The 18,102-nt window shown below is 39.2% G+C and overlaps 1 protein-coding gene across 5 annotated transcripts in view; it reads right to left on the reverse strand.

Moving 5' to 3' along the window:
* The window catches only part of PTK2B (protein tyrosine kinase 2 beta), a 607,866-nt gene that overhangs the window by 188,235 nt on the left and 401,529 nt on the right, over positions 1 to 18,102 (reverse strand). For all 5 annotated transcript variants that reach the window (XM_053709509.1, XM_053709510.1, XM_053709513.1 and 2 more), the window contains exons 16-18: positions 12,451 to 12,548; positions 10,251 to 10,335; positions 4,853 to 4,953 (exon numbers count right to left, since the gene is read on the reverse strand). In XM_053709509.1, coding sequence (XP_053565484.1) covers positions 4,853 to 4,953; positions 10,251 to 10,335; positions 12,451 to 12,548 — 284 coding nt within the window. The remainder of the gene's footprint in view (positions 1 to 4,852; positions 4,954 to 10,250; positions 10,336 to 12,450; positions 12,549 to 18,102) is intronic.

The raw sequence follows: 18,102 nt of genomic DNA on the forward strand, positions 1-18,102 counted from the left end.
CTTGTCTCTCCTTGTACTTTTTATTGGTTATCCTTATCAGTTATCCTTATCAGTTAATCTCATTAGCACATTAGCTAAATAGCTCCCCTTATTTGTACCCCATAATTGGTTACCCCTGGCCCAGTGGGTGGTATATATATATATATATATATATATATATATATATAAAATTAGTGATGGTCTGTGAGTTGTTGACACACTTTGACTACCCGACTCTCCCCTAACTAGGGTTTTAAGGCTATACAGGCTTGTCTAAGATATAGCTCATATTACACTAAGATATGATAACTAGCTACCGATGGTCTAACTGTTTGAATCTTTTTACACAGGAGATCCTGCTGTCCTCTGAAGCTTACGCTCCATGGAGAAATTTACATATCTTCTGCATTTATGTGTTGTTTGTTCATCTGCTATTCTACCCATTTATTGATCTGTGATTTGTTTATTCATATAGTCATTTAGGTATATGTATTAGTATGTAGTTTAGTCTAGTTGAGACAGATTTTCTTTTGTTAATTAGTATTTGTTGGTAGGTGACAATTTGAGGTTAGCGGAGGTACACATGTTTCTGTCCATTTCATTTTTTACTCTATTTTGCTGTGCCTTCTATATATTCCCTGCACTGTATTTTAATGTGTATTCTATTTAATAATAACATTATATTGTTCTTAGTAATGAAAGTAACTCATTAATACTCCTATGCTAACATATATCGCAACACTGTTTTGTTTGCTTGGCAGCAAGGGGCTGGCTTATTACTAAAGAATCTATTGGTCAGGTTAAGGAGGAGGGTGTGTACCCTCTAACCAATGAGAAACTGGGCTGATGGTTTTATAGTGCACAGTGTACTATTTTAGATTAGGTAATGAGTAAGGCTATACGCTGAAATGCGTTTACCTGACATTTTTCAGCCCTTGTATATTTTATGGTTTTCTGTGTTTAACCCGGGGTGTTTATCCCCACCACCACTATTTTTGTGAACTGTTGTTATTTGTAAATTTGTCTACTCTCATGCCGCGCTACGGCGCCAGGTTTCAATAAACCCGTTTTATTTGCATTCCACCCGGTCTGTGCTCCTCCATTTTTTGCTTTCTAGCAAGCTCAGTAATACCCCTCTGAATACTTTAGGATTACTGCTTACCCTCTCCCTCATGGGGATACTGTCAGCCAATTCTGATATAACACAGTCTCTCCAGAAAAAAATGACTGAACATACCTCACTGCTTATAGCATGAAAATCGTTCCTCACACTGAAGTTTCTTAAGTACTCCTCAGCCATTCTGTGGGAACTGCTCTGGATCTTAGTGACAACTGCTAAGATCATCAGCCTCCAGGCAGAAGTCTTCATCCATCTGCTGCCTGAGGGAAAATAGTACACACCGGTACCATTTAAAATAAAAAAGTCTTGCTTGAAGAAAATAAAAACAAACATTTTATCACCTCTTTCACTTTACCCTTCCTATTACTTAGAGTAGGCAAAGAGAATGACTGGGGGCTGGAGTCAAGGGAGGAGCTATATAGACAGCTCTGTTGTTGTGCTCTTTGCCACTTCCTGTTAGCAGGAGGATAATATCCCACAAGTAAAGGATGAATCCGTGGACTCGTATCTTATAGAAGAAACTATATTTTGTCTTTACACAGTAGCAATTAAAAAAAAACAACCTAGAAATAATTTTCAAAAAATACTTAAAGGGACACTAAACCCAATTTTTTTCTTTCATGATTCAGATATAGCAGGCAGTTTTAAGCAAATTTCTAATTTACTCCTATTATAAATTTTTCTTCTTTCTCTTGCTATTTTTTTAAAAAAAGCAGCAATGTAAAGCTTAGTAGCTGAACTATTTTTGGTTTAGAACCTGGGTTACGCTTGCTGATTGGTGTCTAAATCTAAAAATTGTGGGGTTAGGATCCCTTTAAGTCCACAGCTACTTATGTATACACTATGGGCCAGGTTACAAGTGGAGCTGTATTTTGCGCTTCCACTAGAGATCTAATTGTGCTAGAAGTAAACTTTTACAGCACTATTATGAGATGAAAGTAAAACGTTATCGCTCTTGCGCTAACCCAACAAGCGCAAATAGCTTAATTCTAGCGCAATTAGACTGTCATGCAAAAGAGAACCTATTCCCCCATAGAAGTCAATGGAGAAAAAAAGTGGGAAAAAACACCATACTCACGTGCAAACACGATCGCATGTTCTCATATGCCCATACCCAATTGCATATTCTAATATGTAGAATCCCGATCACGTATTCGAATATGCAAAAGCCCGATCGTGAATTCTAATATGCAGAAGCCCAATCGCATATTCTAATATGCGCAAACCCAACATGAAAATATGAATACTGTATAAATATGCTTTTACATGTTTTCATCTACCTAACTGCAAATGGCTCTAATGCACATATGTCTATATATGCCTACGTTTGTATTTAGGTGTTTATATATGTATGTGTCTGAAAATACATAAATACACATATAAATACATAAATACATATGTACACATATATAAACATATATATTAATATACAGTGGGTATTGAAAAGAATCACCCCCTTGAAAATAATCACATTTTGTTGCTTTGCAGCCTGAAATAAATAAGACACAGTTTTTGTTTATCCAGTTGCAATTACTCAGTGCAACTTATAACACCAACATGTCAGACAAAAAAAAAAATAATTCAAAAACAGAATCACTGAATTAGAAAAAGAATCACCCCCTCCTAAAATTACTTGTAAACTCAATCAGGTGTAACTAATCACCTTCTCAACGGCACACACAAAGCAATTCGACCATCAACTGTGATCAGCTGTGGGCATATTGATTAGCTCAGCAAGAAAAAAAGCTTTCCTGGAGCATCTCAGTCCCTGGTAGCAAACAATCAACTATGGGTGGCAAGGCACTGTCAAAAGATCTCTGGGATAAAGTTGTAGACATGCACAAGTTAGGAGATGGATACAAGAAAATATCAAAGGCTTTATCAATGTCTAGAAGCACAGTAAAGGTATTTGGTATAACACAGACCCTCTCTGGATCAGGACGTCGCTCCAAACTGGATGAAAGAGGCAGGAGGAAACTGGTCAGAGAGGGTACCAAAAGGCCCACAGCAACTCTGAAACAGTTGCAGAAATTTAAGACAAAGAGTGGCCATTTTGTGCATGTGACAACAATATCACAAATTCTCCACAAATGTGGCTTGTATGGGAGGGTTGCAAGAAAAAAAGCCACTCCTCAAGAAAGGCCACATGCAGTCACGACTGAGCTTTGCCATAACACACCTATGAGATTCTGAGGCCACATGAAAAAGGCTGGAGGAAATCCAATACAGCTCACCATCCAAATAACACCATACCTACAGTAAATAATGAAGGTGGTAATATCCTGTTATGGGGGTGTTTCTCTGCAGCAGGCACTGGAGCACTTGTCAGGATAGAAGGAATAATGGATGGGGCAAAATATTGTCAAATTCTTGAGGAAAATCTGCTGCCCTCTGCCAGGAAGTTGTCAATGGGAAGAAGGTTTACCTTCCAACATGACAATGACCCAAAGCACACAGCAAAAATTACCACACAGTGGCTGAAGAAGAAAAAGGTGAATGTCCTTGCATGGCCTAGTCAGAGCCCAAACTTAAACCCCATTAAATATCTGTGGCATGACTTGAAGACTGCAGTCCACAAACGGTCACCATCAAATGTAACGGAACTTGAGCAGTTCTGCAAAGAAGAGTGGGAAAATATTGCACAGTATAGATGTGCAATGTTAGTAGAAAAAAAAATCCCAACAGACTAAAGGCTGTAATTAAAGCAAAAGGTGGTTCAACAAAATACTGACACAAGGGGGTGATCCTTTTTCCAATTCAGTGATTCTGTTTTTGAATTGTCTTTATTTTTGTCTGACATGTTGGTGTTATATCTTTCACTTGGATGTTATAAGTTGCACTGAGTAATTACAACTAGATAAACAAAAACCGTGTCGGTCTTTATTTCAGGCTGCAAAGCAACAAAATGTGATTATTTTCAAGAAGGTGATTCTTTTCAATACCCACTGTATGTATGTATATATATATATATATATATATATATATATATATATACAGTTGTGCTCATAAGTTTACATACCATATTGGCCATTTTTCAGAGAATATGAATGATAACACAAAAACTTTTCTTTCACTCATGGTTTGTGTTTGGCTGAGGCTATTTATTATCAATCAACTGTGTTTACTCTTTTTAAATCATAATGACAACAGAAACTACCCAAATGACCCTGATCAAAAGTTTACCTACCCTGGTGATTTTGTTCTGATAACATGTACACAAGTTGAGACAAAGGGGTTTGAATGGCTATTAAAGGTAACCATCCTCACCTGTGATCTGTTTGCTTGTAATGAGTGTGTGTGTATATTCTCTGAAAAATGGCTAAGAAATCATAAATTCTGCCAGGGTATGTAAACTTATGAGCACAACTGTATGAATATATATATATATATATATATATATATATACACACATATACATCATTAAACATGTGTATGTATGTATCTCTATGTTAAAATCCTTTGCCTGCTTTTTATTTTCTAACACCCGAGATCTCATATCTTTGAGCCCCTATAATTTGTGTGCATTTTTTTTAAATAATTTTTATTAGATAGTGTGACACTTTTACATTTTGCGAAACAGTTAACCACAGCTCTAAGATCGCATTAATTATTCTAGCGTAAATCGCGATTACGCTAAACTTGTAATATGAGGGAATTTAACCTGCACGCCAGCCACTTGTAAACTATATGTCCATTAAACATTTGTTTTCTTGACAGAGATACAATTGTATAAAACGATAATGTTGACATTACCTCCCCGAATGGATACAATTCCATCACTATCCAAATTGGATCATCCTCAATGATGCCAATAAGTTTCACAATGTGCGGGTGATCCAAATTCTTCATTAAAACTAACAGTAAGAAAACAACAGTAAACTTCACAGCCAAGAATATTTAAGAAACTTGACATAGCATAGCAAGACAATACAAGTAAGATCTCATGTGAAGGTACATGCACAAATTGTAGACATTACATCCAGAGTCACAAGTGCATCTCAAAGAATTACTGATATTAGATCAGTTCTCTGCAAGTCAAGAACCAATTTCGGTATCTGTGGTGCTGGAGAGCAAGTTACATATTGTTATTTCTTTTCACTTCTTAAAAGACTAAAAGGGCCAAGTTTACATTGGTGGTGTTAATATTCAGCTGCCAACCACTATTCCAGTGGTTTAAAAATCTGTTGGATTTTGTTTTGCACTCACCAGACAGTGTAATGATAATTTGCAGTCAGTTAATGGACTCCAGTTTTCAGGTTCCTCTATAAGGAGTCAGAATGCCCTTTACAACTAGTATTACTAAATGTAAATCATTTTTAAGCTTTTAAAACTTTAAAACAAACACATATTTAATCAAATCATATGGATATTTAAGATTTATATAGACTAAATATTTATATATATATATATATATATATATATATATATATATATATATATATATATAGTACCTGTAAATAGGAATAAAAACTGAATTAAATCTTGAAATAATATATATTAAAATAATACATAATTCATAATTATATTACTAAGATTTTGTTTAAAACCATGAAGAAAAATATAATAACATAGGAGTCTGTTGCGACTGAGTTAATCACAGGTGAAGGTGCCACATGCAAAACGTCTTTTATATCATTGGGTTACTGCTGGAAAACAACAAACTATGGCCTAGATTTAGAGTTTGGCGTTAGCGGCTCCTAACGCTGGTTTTAGGCTACCTAGGTATTTGGAGTCACTCAAAATAGGGTCTAACGCTCACTTTTCAGCCGTGACTTTTCCATACCGCAGATCCCCTTACGTCAATTGCGTATCCTATCTTTTCAATGGGATTTCTCTAACTCCGGTATTTAGAGTCGTTTCTGAAGTGAGCGTTAGACATCTAACGACAAAACTCCAGCCGCAGGAAAAAAGTCAGTAGTTAAGAGCTTTCTGGGCTAACGCCGGTTTATAAAGCTCTTAACTACTGTGCTCTAAAGTACACTAACACCCATAAACTACCTATGTATCCCTAAACCGAGGTCCCCCCACATCGCCACCACTCGATTAAATTTTTTTAACCCCTAATCTGCCGACCGCCACCTACGTTATCCTTATGTTCCCCTAATCTGCTGCCCCTAACACCGCCGACCCCTGTATTATATTTATTAACCCCTAATCTGCCCCCCACAACGTCGCCGCCAGCTACCTACACTTATTAACCCCTAATCTGCCATCCGCACGCCGCCGCCAGCTACATTATCCCTATGTACCCCTAATCTGCTGCCCCTAACACCGCCGACCCCTATATTATATTTATTAACCCCTAATCTGCCCCCACAACGTCGCCTCCACCTGCCTACACTTATTAACCCCTAATCTGCAGAGCGGACCTGAGCGCTACTATAATAAAGTTATTAACCCCTAATCCGCCTCACTAACCCTATAATAAATCGTATTAACCCCTAATCTGCCCTCCCTAACATCGCCGACACCTAACTTCAATTATTAACCCCTAATCTGCCGACCGGAGCTCACCGCTATTCTAATAAATGTATTAACCCCTAAAGCTAAGTCTAACCCTAACACTAACACCCCCCTAAGTTAAATATAATTTAAATCTAACGAAATTAATTAACTCTTATTAAATAAATTATTCCTATTTAAAGGTAAATACTTACCTGTAAAATAAATCCTAATATAGCTACAATATAAATTATAATTATATTATAGCTATTTTAGGATTTATATTTATTTTACAGGTAACTTTGTATTTATTTTAACCAGGTACAATAGCTATTAAATAGTTAAGAACTATTTAATAGCTAAAATAGTTAAAATAATTACACATTTACCTGTAAAAGAAATCCTAACGTAAGTTACAAATAAACCTAACACTACACTATCAATAAATTAATTAAATAAATAAACTACCTACAATTACCTACAATTAACCTAACACTACACTATCAATAAATTAATTAAATACAATTGCTACAAATAAATACAATTAAATAAACTAGCTAAAGTACAAAAAATAAAAAAGAACTAAGTTACAAAAAATAAAAAAATATTTACAAACATAATAAAAATATTACAACAATTTTAAACTAATTACACCTACTCTAAGCCCCCTAATAAAATAACAAAGCCCCCCAAAATAAAAGAATGCCCTACCCTATTCTAAATTACTACAGTTCAAAGCTCTTTTACCTTACCAGCCCTGAACAGGGCCCTTTGCGGGGCATGCCCCAAGAAATACAGCTCTTTTGCCTGTAAAAAAAACATACAATACCCAAGCCCCCCAACATTACAACCCACCACCCACATACCCCTAATCTAACCCAAACCCCCCTTAAATAAACCTAACACTAAGCCCCTGAAGATCATCCTACCTTGTCTTCACCATACCAGGTTCACCGATCGGTCCAGAAGAGCTCCTCCGATGTCCTGATCCAAGCCCAAGTGGGGGGCTGAAGAGGTCCATGATCCGGCTGAAGTCTTCATCCAAGCGGGGCAGAAGAGTTCTTCCATCCGATTGAAGTCTTCATCCAAGCGGCATCCATCCGGAGCGAAGCGGCAGCATCCTGAAGACCTCCACCGCGGAACATCCATCCTGGCCGACGACTGGACGGTTCCTTTAAATGACGTCATCCAAGATGGCGTCCCTCGAATTCCGATTGGCTGATAGGATTCTATCAGCCAATCGGAATTAAGTTAGGAATATTCTGATTGGCTGATGGAATCAGCCAATCAGAATCAAGTTCAATCCGATTGGCTGATCCAATCAGCCAATCAGATTGAGCTCGCATTCTATTGGCTGATCGGAACAGCCAATAGAATGCGAGCTCAATCTGATTGGCTGATTGGATCAGCCAATCGGATTGAACTTGATTCTGATTGGCTGATTCCATCAGCCAATCAGAATATTCCTACCTTAATTCCGATTGGCTGATAGAATCCTATCAGCCAATCGGAATTCGAGGGACGCCATCTTGGATGACGTCATTTAAAGGAACCGTCATTCGTCGTTCAGTCGTCGGCCAGGATGGATGTTCCGCGGTGGAGGTCTTCAGGATGCTGCCGCTTCGCTCCGGATGGATGCCGCTTGGATGAAGACTTCAATCGGATGGAAGAACTCTTCTGCCCCGCTTGGATGAAGACTTCAGCCGGATCATGGACCTCTTCAGCCCCCCGCTTGGGCTTGGATCAGGACATCAGAGGAGCTCTTCTGGACCGATCGGTGAACCTGGTATGGTGAAGACAAGGTAGGATGATCTTCAGGGGCTTAGTGTTAGGTTTATTTAAGGGGGGTTTGGGTTAGATTAGGGGTATGTGGGTGGTGGGTTGTAATGTTGGGGGGCTTGGGTATTGTATGTTTTTTTTTACAGGCAAAAGAGCTGAATTTCTTGGGGCATGCCCCGCAAAGGGCCCTGTTCAGGGCTGGTAAGGTAAAAGAGCTTTGAACTGTAGTAATTTAGAATAGGGTAGGGCATTTTTTTATTTTGGGGGGCTTTGTTATTTTATTAGGGGGCTTAGAGTAGGTGTAATTAGTTTAAAATTGTTGTAATATTTTTATTATGTTTGTAAATATTTTTTTATTTTTTGTAACTTAGTTCTTTTTTATTTTTTGTACTTTAGCTAGTTTATTTAATTGTATTTATTTGTAGGAATTGTATTTAATTAATTTATTGATAGTGTAGTGTTAGGTTAATTGTAGGTAATTGTAGGTAGTTTATTTAATTAATTTATTGATAGTGTAGTGTTAGGTTTAATTGTAACTTAGGTTAGGATTTATTTTACAGGTAAATTTGTAATTATTTTAACTATTTTAGCTATTAAATAGTTCTTAACTATTTAATAGCTATTGTACCTGGTTAAAATAAATACAAAGTTACCTGTAAAATAAATATAAATCCTAAAATAGCTATAATATAATTATAATTTATATTGTAGCTATATTAGGATTTATTTTACAGGTAAGTATTTACCTTTAAATAGGAATAATTTATTTAATAAGAGTTAATTAATTTCGTTAGATTTAGATTATATTTAACTTAGGGGGGTGTTAGTGTTAGGGTTAGACTTAGCTTTAGGGGTTAATACATTTATTAGAATAGCGGTGAGCTCCGGTCGGCAGATTAGGGGTTAATAATTGAAGTTAGGTGTCGGCGATGTTAGGGAGGGCAGATTAGGGGTTAATACTATTTATGATAGGGTTAGTGAGGCGGATTAGGGGTTAATAACTTTATTATAGTAGCGCTCAGGTCCGCTCGGCAGATTAGGGGTTAATAAGTGTAGGCAGGTGGAGGCGATGTTGTGGGGGGCAGATTAGGGGTTAATAAATATAATATAGGGGTCGGCGATGTTAGGGCAGCAGATTAGGGGTACATAGGGATAATGTAAGTAGCGGCGGTTTACGGAGCGGCAGATTAGGGGTTAACAATAATATGCAGGGGTCAGCGATAGCGGCAGAATAGGGGTTAATAAGTGTAAGGTTAGGGGTGTTTAGACTCGGGGTACATGTTAGAGTGTTAAGTGCAGACGTCGGAAGGGTTACCGCATAGCAAACAATGGGGCTGCGTTAGGAGCTGAACGCGGCTTTTTTGCAGGTGTTAGGTTTTTTTTCAGCTGAAACAGCCCCATTGTTTCCTATGGGGGAATCGTGCACGAGCACGTTTTTGAGGCTGGCCGCGTCCGTAAGCAACTCTGGTATCGAGAGTTGAAGCTGCGTTAAAAATGCTCTACGCTCCTTTTTTGGAGCCTAACGCAGCCTTTATGTGGACTCTCGATACCAGAGTTATTTTTATGGTGCGGCCAGAAAAAAGCCGGCGTTAGTTTTTCGGGTCGTTACCGACAAAACTCCAAATCTAGGCCTATGAGATGCTAATTTTCTTCCAAAACCATCTAGTGTTGAATGTTAAATGAAAATAAGGGTCTGATTATGCTGCCAACATTTCCATACACTTGTAAAATAAGTATCTAGTGAAAACAGAAGTGGATAACACTTTACACCAACTCAATGGTTTAACATTTTTGGGACCGGGTTGTTACAGATTTTAAAACCCCTTTATTATGTAGCATTTAGCTGTATTGTTTGGGTCAACCTGCTAAATGAGACCGTAGTGTTATCAAGATGTCAAGCGCCCCAATCTCTTGCTGGAGTTTTACTTACTGGCTTCACTCATAAACTTCTCCTTCACGTCTGCAGCACAGTCTCTCTTACAGGTTTTTATTGCTACATTAATTTTCTCTCCTTTCTAAAAAATAAAAACAAAAAAATTATGTTAACATTTTCCTTGCATAGAATAAAGGAGCCTCATTGGCACCAACTCCAGTGAATCACCGAGCTTTTCGCACACGATTTACATTTGAAACCCTACCAGTTGTTTCAATAATCTTATCACAACTTTTTTTTAAATGCATTTGGAAATAATTTGACAGTAAGCTGTCAATAAACAGTTTTCTAGCAGTTTTGGACTTTTTGCACAGTGTTTTTTTTAATATAAAAATGTTTGCACATGCTCAGTCCACATGTTGAAAAGATTAAACTATCTGCTGGCTTAATCCAAAAATAAAATATATCTCAAATCACACATTTAAATTATGAACAGTCTAGGCCCCTATGTCATTTTAAACAATTTTCCAATTTACTTTTATCACCAATTTTGCTTTGTTCTCTTGGTATTCTTAGTTGAAAGCTTAACCTAGGAGGTTCATATGCTAATTTCTTAGACCTTGAAGCCCACCTCTTTTCAGATTGCATTTTAACAGTTTTTCACCACTAGAGGGTGTTAGTTCACGTATTTCATATAGATAACACTGTGCTCGTGCACGAGAAATTATCTGGGAGCAGGCACTGCAAGTCTGTCAAAAGAACTGAAAAAAGGGGGCAGTTTGCAGAGGCTTAGATACAAGATAATCACAGAGGTTAAAACTATATTATTATAACTGTGTTGGTTATGCAAAACTGGGGAATGGGTAATAAAGCGATTAACTATCTTTTAAAACAATAAAAATTCTGGTGTAGACTGTCCCTTTAAGTGTTTGTACATTTAAAAATATTAATTATAAAATGAGTTAACATGATATGGAATGTAAAGGGATATAAACAAACACAAAAATGATCTTTTGTGATTCAGAGAATACCATTTTATTAAAAAATTATAATGTACTTCTGTTATTAAATTTGCTTAGTCCCCATGATATTCTGTGTTGAAGAAGAGATACCTAGGTAGCTATCTGCAGCACTACATGGTAGGGAATAGTGCTGCCCTCTAGTGCGCTTGCAAATGGATAACAATCTTGCAAAACTGCTGCCATATTGTGCTCCAGGAATGGGCCAGCTCCTAAGCATAGGTCCCTGCTTTTTTTTTTAAAAGAGATAACAGAAGAGCAGAGAAAAATGTATAATAGAAGTGAATTAGAAAGTTGTTTAAAATCGCGTGCTCTACCTGAATCATGCATTTCATATCCCTTTAACTACACACACACTGGTATACCGGTGAGAACCCTGCATTCATAAACACATAATGCAGTCAACTTCAGTACTCAATTAATTGGCCATCATATTTTACTTTTGCATAAACAATTTGTGTTTTCCTTCCAACAAGGGAGAATGGAAACAGCAGCTAGTGTCAAGTAGCTCTCCAAAATGTAGTGAATCTGCTCCTTAATAGAATAAGGCAAATTGTTCTCACTTTCTGCAAAGGAAATCTAATACAATAATTTAAACATGGGAATTACTGAGAGCTTTATATAGAATGTGTTTATTACACCTCAGAATTGTAATGGTGATTCTGTATCTGCTGAGCCGTCTGCTGACCACTGTTCTATGTCTGCTCTCATTGCTGCCTACATTTAAAAGGGGTAGGAAAGTGAAAATTAAACTTGCAGGATTCAGATAGAGCATGTGATTTTAAGACACTTTTAAAATCACTTTTATTTTAAAATGTGCTTCTTTCTCTTGGTATCCCTTGTTGAAAAAGAATACGCACATATCTTACACTAGTGGGAGCTAGTTGCTGATTGGTGCCTGCACATATTTGTCTCTTGTGATTGGCTAACTAGATGTGTTCAGCTAGCTGCCAGTAGTGCAATGCTGTTCCTTCAGCAAAGGATAACACGAGAATGAAGCAAATTTGATAAAAGAAGTAAATTGAAAAGTTGTTTAAAAGATTGTACATTCTATCCAAACATGAAAAAATAAAAAATTTGGGTTTCCTGCCCCTTTAATACACGCTATTAAATGTACACAATATTTTTCACACCAAGTTTCTCTTCTACCTACTGATCTTCTGCAAGTTAATAGTAAAACAAGTAGAGTAAATGTATTTCTTATCATAGTATCTAATTGCACCTTTGTAGGTACCTACCTGATTTTTATAAACACCCTCGTAGACTTCCCCAAAAAAGCCTTCACCAAGGATCCGACCAAGTATGACGTCATCCCGGTTGATGGCGTATCGAATTGCTAAAACCAAAATAAAGAACAACACTATTTCAATTGCAATAAAACAAGAATGACAACAATCTGCTCCATAAAGACAAAAATGTCACTGGTCATCATGAAGCTCTTGCATTAAGAATATTATATTCTGCTCACTAAGGTGCATTAAGCTGCTCTGCATAAAATTTAAAATGATCCACTTGTAATACCATATTAGCACGAGATGAGTTCAAGATAAACAATATCTATGCGTTTAACCTCTTTGTTGGGGTAAATGCATAGTTAGCAAACACATTAATGCAAACATAGCATGCTCTAACCAATCAGAGTATTTCACTTTTACAACACAATATAAAGAAAACACAAGACTCGGTTTACCATATAGGGCTAACTTTTGAGTGGCGCGCTAACTGTAGTGCGCGAGCGATATGAGGTTGTTCTCGGCTCTTTGCGCTTGATGGGTTAGCACAACTTCAGAGCTTGCGTAAAGGGTAGTGTGTTAAAAAAATGTACTAAACACATCAAAAATTCATTTAACAGTACAGTTACAATCATATTAACACTGTTTAAAATTTATTTTATTTTTAAATTGCAGGGCTCAAAGATATGAGATCTCAAATGTTAGGGAAAAACATAATTTATGCTTACCTGATAAATTTATTTCTCTTGTAGTGTAGTCAGTCCACGGGTCATCCATTACTTATGGGATTATATCTCTTCCCCAAGAGGAAGTTGCAAGAGGATCACCCAAGCAGAGCTGCTATATAGCTCCTCCCTTCACATGTCATATCCAGTCATTCGACCGAAACAAGACGAGAAAGGAGAAACCATAGGGTGCAGTGGTGACTGGAGTTTAATAAAAAATTTAGAACTGCCGTAAAAGACAGGGCGGGCCGTGGACTGACTACACTACAAGAGAAATAAATTTATCAGGTAAGCATAAATTATGTTTTCTCTTGTTAAGTGTAGTCAGTCCACGGGTCATCCATTACTTATGGGATACCAATACCAAAGCTAAAAGTACATGATGGGAGGGACAAGGCAGGAACTTTAAACGGAAGGAACCACTGCCTGTAGAACCTTTCTCCCAAAAACAGCCTCCGAAGAAGCAAAAGTGTCAAATTTGTAAAATTTTGAAAAAGTGTGAAGTGAAGACCAAGTTGCAGCCTTGCAAATCTGTTCGACAGAGGCCTCATTTTTAAAGGCCCAGGTGGAAGCCACAGCTCTAGTAGAATGAGCTGTAATCCTTTCAGGAGGCTGCTGTCCAGCAGTCTCATAGGCTAAACGTATTATGCTACGAAGCCAAAAAGAGAGAGAGGTAGCCGAAGCTTTTTGACCTCTCCTCTGTCCAGAGTAAACGACAAACAGGGAAGAAGTTTGACGAAAATCTTTAGTTGCCTGCAAGTAGAACTTCAGGGCACGGACTACGTCCAGATTATGCAAAAGTCGTTCCTTCTTTGAAGAAGGGTTAGGACACAATGATGGAACAACAATTTCTTGATTGATATTCCTGTTAGAAACTACCTTAGGTAAGAACCCAGGTTTAGTACGCAGAACTACCTTGTCTGAATGAAAAATCAGATAAGGAGAATCACAATGTAAGGCAGATAACTCAGAGACTCTTCGAGCCGAGGAAATAGCCATCAAAAACAGAACTTTCCAAGATAACAGCTTGATATCAATGGAATGAAGGGGTTCAAATGGAACACCTTGCAAAACGTTAAGAACTAAGTTTAAGCTCCACGGCGGAGCAACAGTCTTAAACACAGGCTTAATCCTAGCCAAAGCCTGACAAAAAGCCTGAACGTCTGGAACTTCTGCCAGACGTTTGTGCAGAAGAATAGACAGAGCAGAAATCTGTCCCTTTAACGAACTAGCAGATAAGCCCTTTTCTAAACCCTCTTGTAGAAAAGACAATATCCTAGGAATCCTAACCCTAATCCTAACTCTTGGATTCGCACCAATGTAAATATTTACGCCATATCTTATGGTAAATTCTTCTGGTAACAGGTTTCCTAGCCTGTATTAAGGTATCAATAACCGACTCCGAGAAGCCACGCTTTGATAAAATCAAGCGTTCAATCTCCATGCAGTCAGCCTCAGAGAAATTAGATTTGGATGGTTGAAAGGACCCTGAATTAGAAGATCCTGCCTCAGAGGCAGAGACCATGGTGGACAGGACGACATGTCCACTAGGTCTGCATACCAGGTCCTGCGTGGCCACGCAGTCGCTATCAGAATCACCGATGCTCTCTCCTGTTTGATCTTGGCAATCAATCGAGGAAGCATCGGAAATGGTGGAAACACATAAGCCATGTTGAAAACCCAATGTGCTGTCAGAGCATCTATCAGCACCGCTCCCGGGTCCCTGGACCTGGATCCGTAACAAGGAAGCTTGGCGTTCTGGCGAGACGCCATGAGATCCAGATCTGGTTTGCCCCAACGATGAATCAGTTGAGTGAAGACCTCCGGATGAAGTTCCCACTCCCCCAGATGAAAAGTCTGACGACTTAGAAAATCCGCCTCCCAGTTCTCCACGCCTGGGATGTAGATCGCTGACAGGTGGCAAGAGTGAGACTCTGCCCAGCGAATTATCTTTGAGACTTCCAACATTGCTAGGGAACTGGTTCCCCCTTGATGGTTGATGTAAGCCACAGTCGTGATGTTGTCCGACTGAAATCTGATGAACCTCAGAGTTGCTAACTGAGGCCAAGCTAGGAGAGCATTGAATATTGCTCTTAACTCCAGAATATTTATTGGGAGGAGTTTCTCCTCCTGAGTCCATGATCCCTGAGCCTTCAGGGAATTCCAGACTGCGCCCCAACCTAGAAGGCTGGCGTCTGTTGTTACAATCGTCCAATCTGGCCTGCGAAAGGTCATCCCTTTGGACAAATGGGGCCGAGAAAGCCACCATAGAAGAGAATCTCTGGTCTCTTGATCCAGATTTAGCAGAGGGGACAAATCTGAGTAATCCCCATTCCACTGACTTAGCATACACAATTGCAGCGGTCTGAGATGCAGGCGCGCAAATGGTACTATGTCCATTGCCGCTACCATTAAGCCGATTACCTCCATGCACTGAGCTACTGACGGGTGTGGAATGGAATGAAGGGCACGGCAAGCATTTAGAAGTTTTGATAACCTGGCCTCCGTCAGGTAAATTCTCATCTCTACAGAATCTATAAGAGTCCCTAGGAAGGGAACCCTTGTAAGTGGCAATAGAGAACTCTTTTCCACGTTCACCTTCCACCCATGCGACCTCAGAAATGCCAGAACTATCTCTGTATGAGACTTGGCAGTTTGAAAACTTGACGCTTGTATCAGAATGTCGTCTAGGTACGGAGCCACCACTATGCCTCGCGGTCTTAGTACCGCCAGAAGTGAGCCCAGAACCTTTGTAAAGATTCTTGGGGCCGTAGCTAACCCGAAGGGAAGAGCTACAAACTGGTAATGCCTGTCTAGGAAGGCAAATCTTAAGTACCGGTAGTGATCCTTGTGAATCGGTATGTGAAGGTAGGCATCCTTTAAGTCCACTGTGGTCATGTACTGACCCTCTTGGATCATGGGTAGGATGGTTTGAATAGTTTCCATTTTGAATGATGGAACTCTTAGGAATTTGTTTAGGATCTTTAAGTCCAAGATTGGTCTGAAGGTTCCCTCTTTCTTGGGAACCACAAATAGATTTGAATAGAATCCTTGCCCGTGTTCCGTCCGCGGAACTGGGTGGATCACCCCCATTAGTAAGAGGTCTTGTACACAGCGTAGAAACGCCTCTTTCTTTATTTGGTTTGCTGATAACCTTGAAAGATGAAATCTCCCTTGTGGAGGAGAAGCTTTGAAGTCCAGAAGATATCCCTGAGATATGATCTCCAACGCCCAGGGATCCTGGACATCTCTTGCCCAAGCCTGGGCAGAGAGAAAGTCTGCCCCCCACTAGATCCGTTTCCGGATAGGGGGCCCTCTCTTCATGCTGTCTTAGGGGCAGCAGCAGGTTTTCTAGCCTGCTTGCCCTTGTTCCAGGACTGGTTAGCTTTCCAGCCCTGTCTGTAACGAGCAACAGCTCTTTCCTGTTTTGGAGCGGAGGAAGTTGATGCTGCTCCTGCCTTGAGGTTACGAAAGGCACGAAAATTAGACTGTTTGGCCTTTGATTTGGCCCTGTCCTGTTTGGCCTTTGATTTGGCCCTGTCCTTACCTCCCGTAATGTCAGCGATAATTTCTTTCAAGCCGGGCCTGAATAAGGTCTGCCCTTTGAAAGGAATATTAAGCAATTTAGATTTAGAAGTCACATCAGCTGACCAGGATTTAAGCCACAGCGCTCTGCGCGCTTGGATGGCGAATCCGGAGTTCTTAGCCGTAAGTTTGGTTAAATGTACGACGGCATCAGAAACAAATGCGTTAGCTAGCTTAAGTGCTTTAAGCTTGTTCATAATTTCATCCAATGGAGCTGTGCGAATGGCCTCTTCCAGAGACTCAAACCAGAATGCCGCCGCAGCAGTGACAGGCGCAATGCATGCAAGGGGCTGTAAGATAAAACCTTGTTGAACAAACATTTTCTTAAGGTAACCTTCTAATTTTTTATCCATTGGATCTGAAAAGGCACAACTATCCTCCACCGGGATAGTGGTACGCTTAGCCAAAGTAGAAACTGCTCCCTCCACCTTAGGGACCGTCTGCCATAAGTCCTGTGTGGTGGCGTCTATTGGAAACATTTTTCTAAATATAGGAGGGGGGGGAAAAGGCACACCGGGTCTATCCCACTCCTTGCTAATAATTTCTGTAAGCCTCTTAGGTATAGGAAAAACGCCAGTACACACCGGTACCGCATAGTATTTATCCAGCCTACATAATTTCTCTGGAATTGCAACCGTGTTACAATCATTCAGAGCCGCTAATACCTCCCCTAGCAATATGCGGAGGTTCTCAAGCTTAAATTTAAAATTAGAAATCTCTGAATCCAGTCTTCCTGGATCAGATCCGTCACCTACAGAATGAAGCTCTCCGTCCTCATGTTCTGCAAATTGTGACGCAGTATCGGACATGGCTCTCCCATCATCAGCGCGCTCTGTCCTTAACCCAGAGCAATCGCACTTGCCTCTTAATTCTGGCAATTTAGATAATACTTCTGTCATAACAGTAGCCATGTCTTGCAAAGTGATTTGTATGGGCCTCCCTGTTGGCGCCACAATATCACGCACCTCCTGAGCGGGAGGCGAAGGTACTGACACGTGAGGAGAGTTAGTCGGCATAACTTCCCCCTCGTTGTCTGGTGATAATTTCTTTACATGTAAAGATTGACTTTTATTTAAAGTAACATCAATGCAATTAGTACACAAATTTCTATTGGGCTCCACATTGGCCTTTAAACATAGTGAACAAAGAGATTCATCTGTGTCAGACATGTTTAAACAGACTAGCAATGAGACTAGCAAGCTTGGAAAATACTTTCAAATAAATTTACAAGCAATATAAAAAATGCTACTGCGCCTTTAAGAAGCACAAAAAGCTGTCACAGTTGAAATAACAATGAACCAAATTAGTTATAGCAACCAAATTTTCACAGTAAATGTATTAAGTTAGC

The sequence above is a fragment of the Bombina bombina genome, chromosome 4 (assembly GCF_027579735.1).
Source record: "Bombina bombina isolate aBomBom1 chromosome 4, aBomBom1.pri, whole genome shotgun sequence".
Taxonomy (NCBI): domain Eukaryota; kingdom Metazoa; phylum Chordata; class Amphibia; order Anura; family Bombinatoridae; genus Bombina; species Bombina bombina.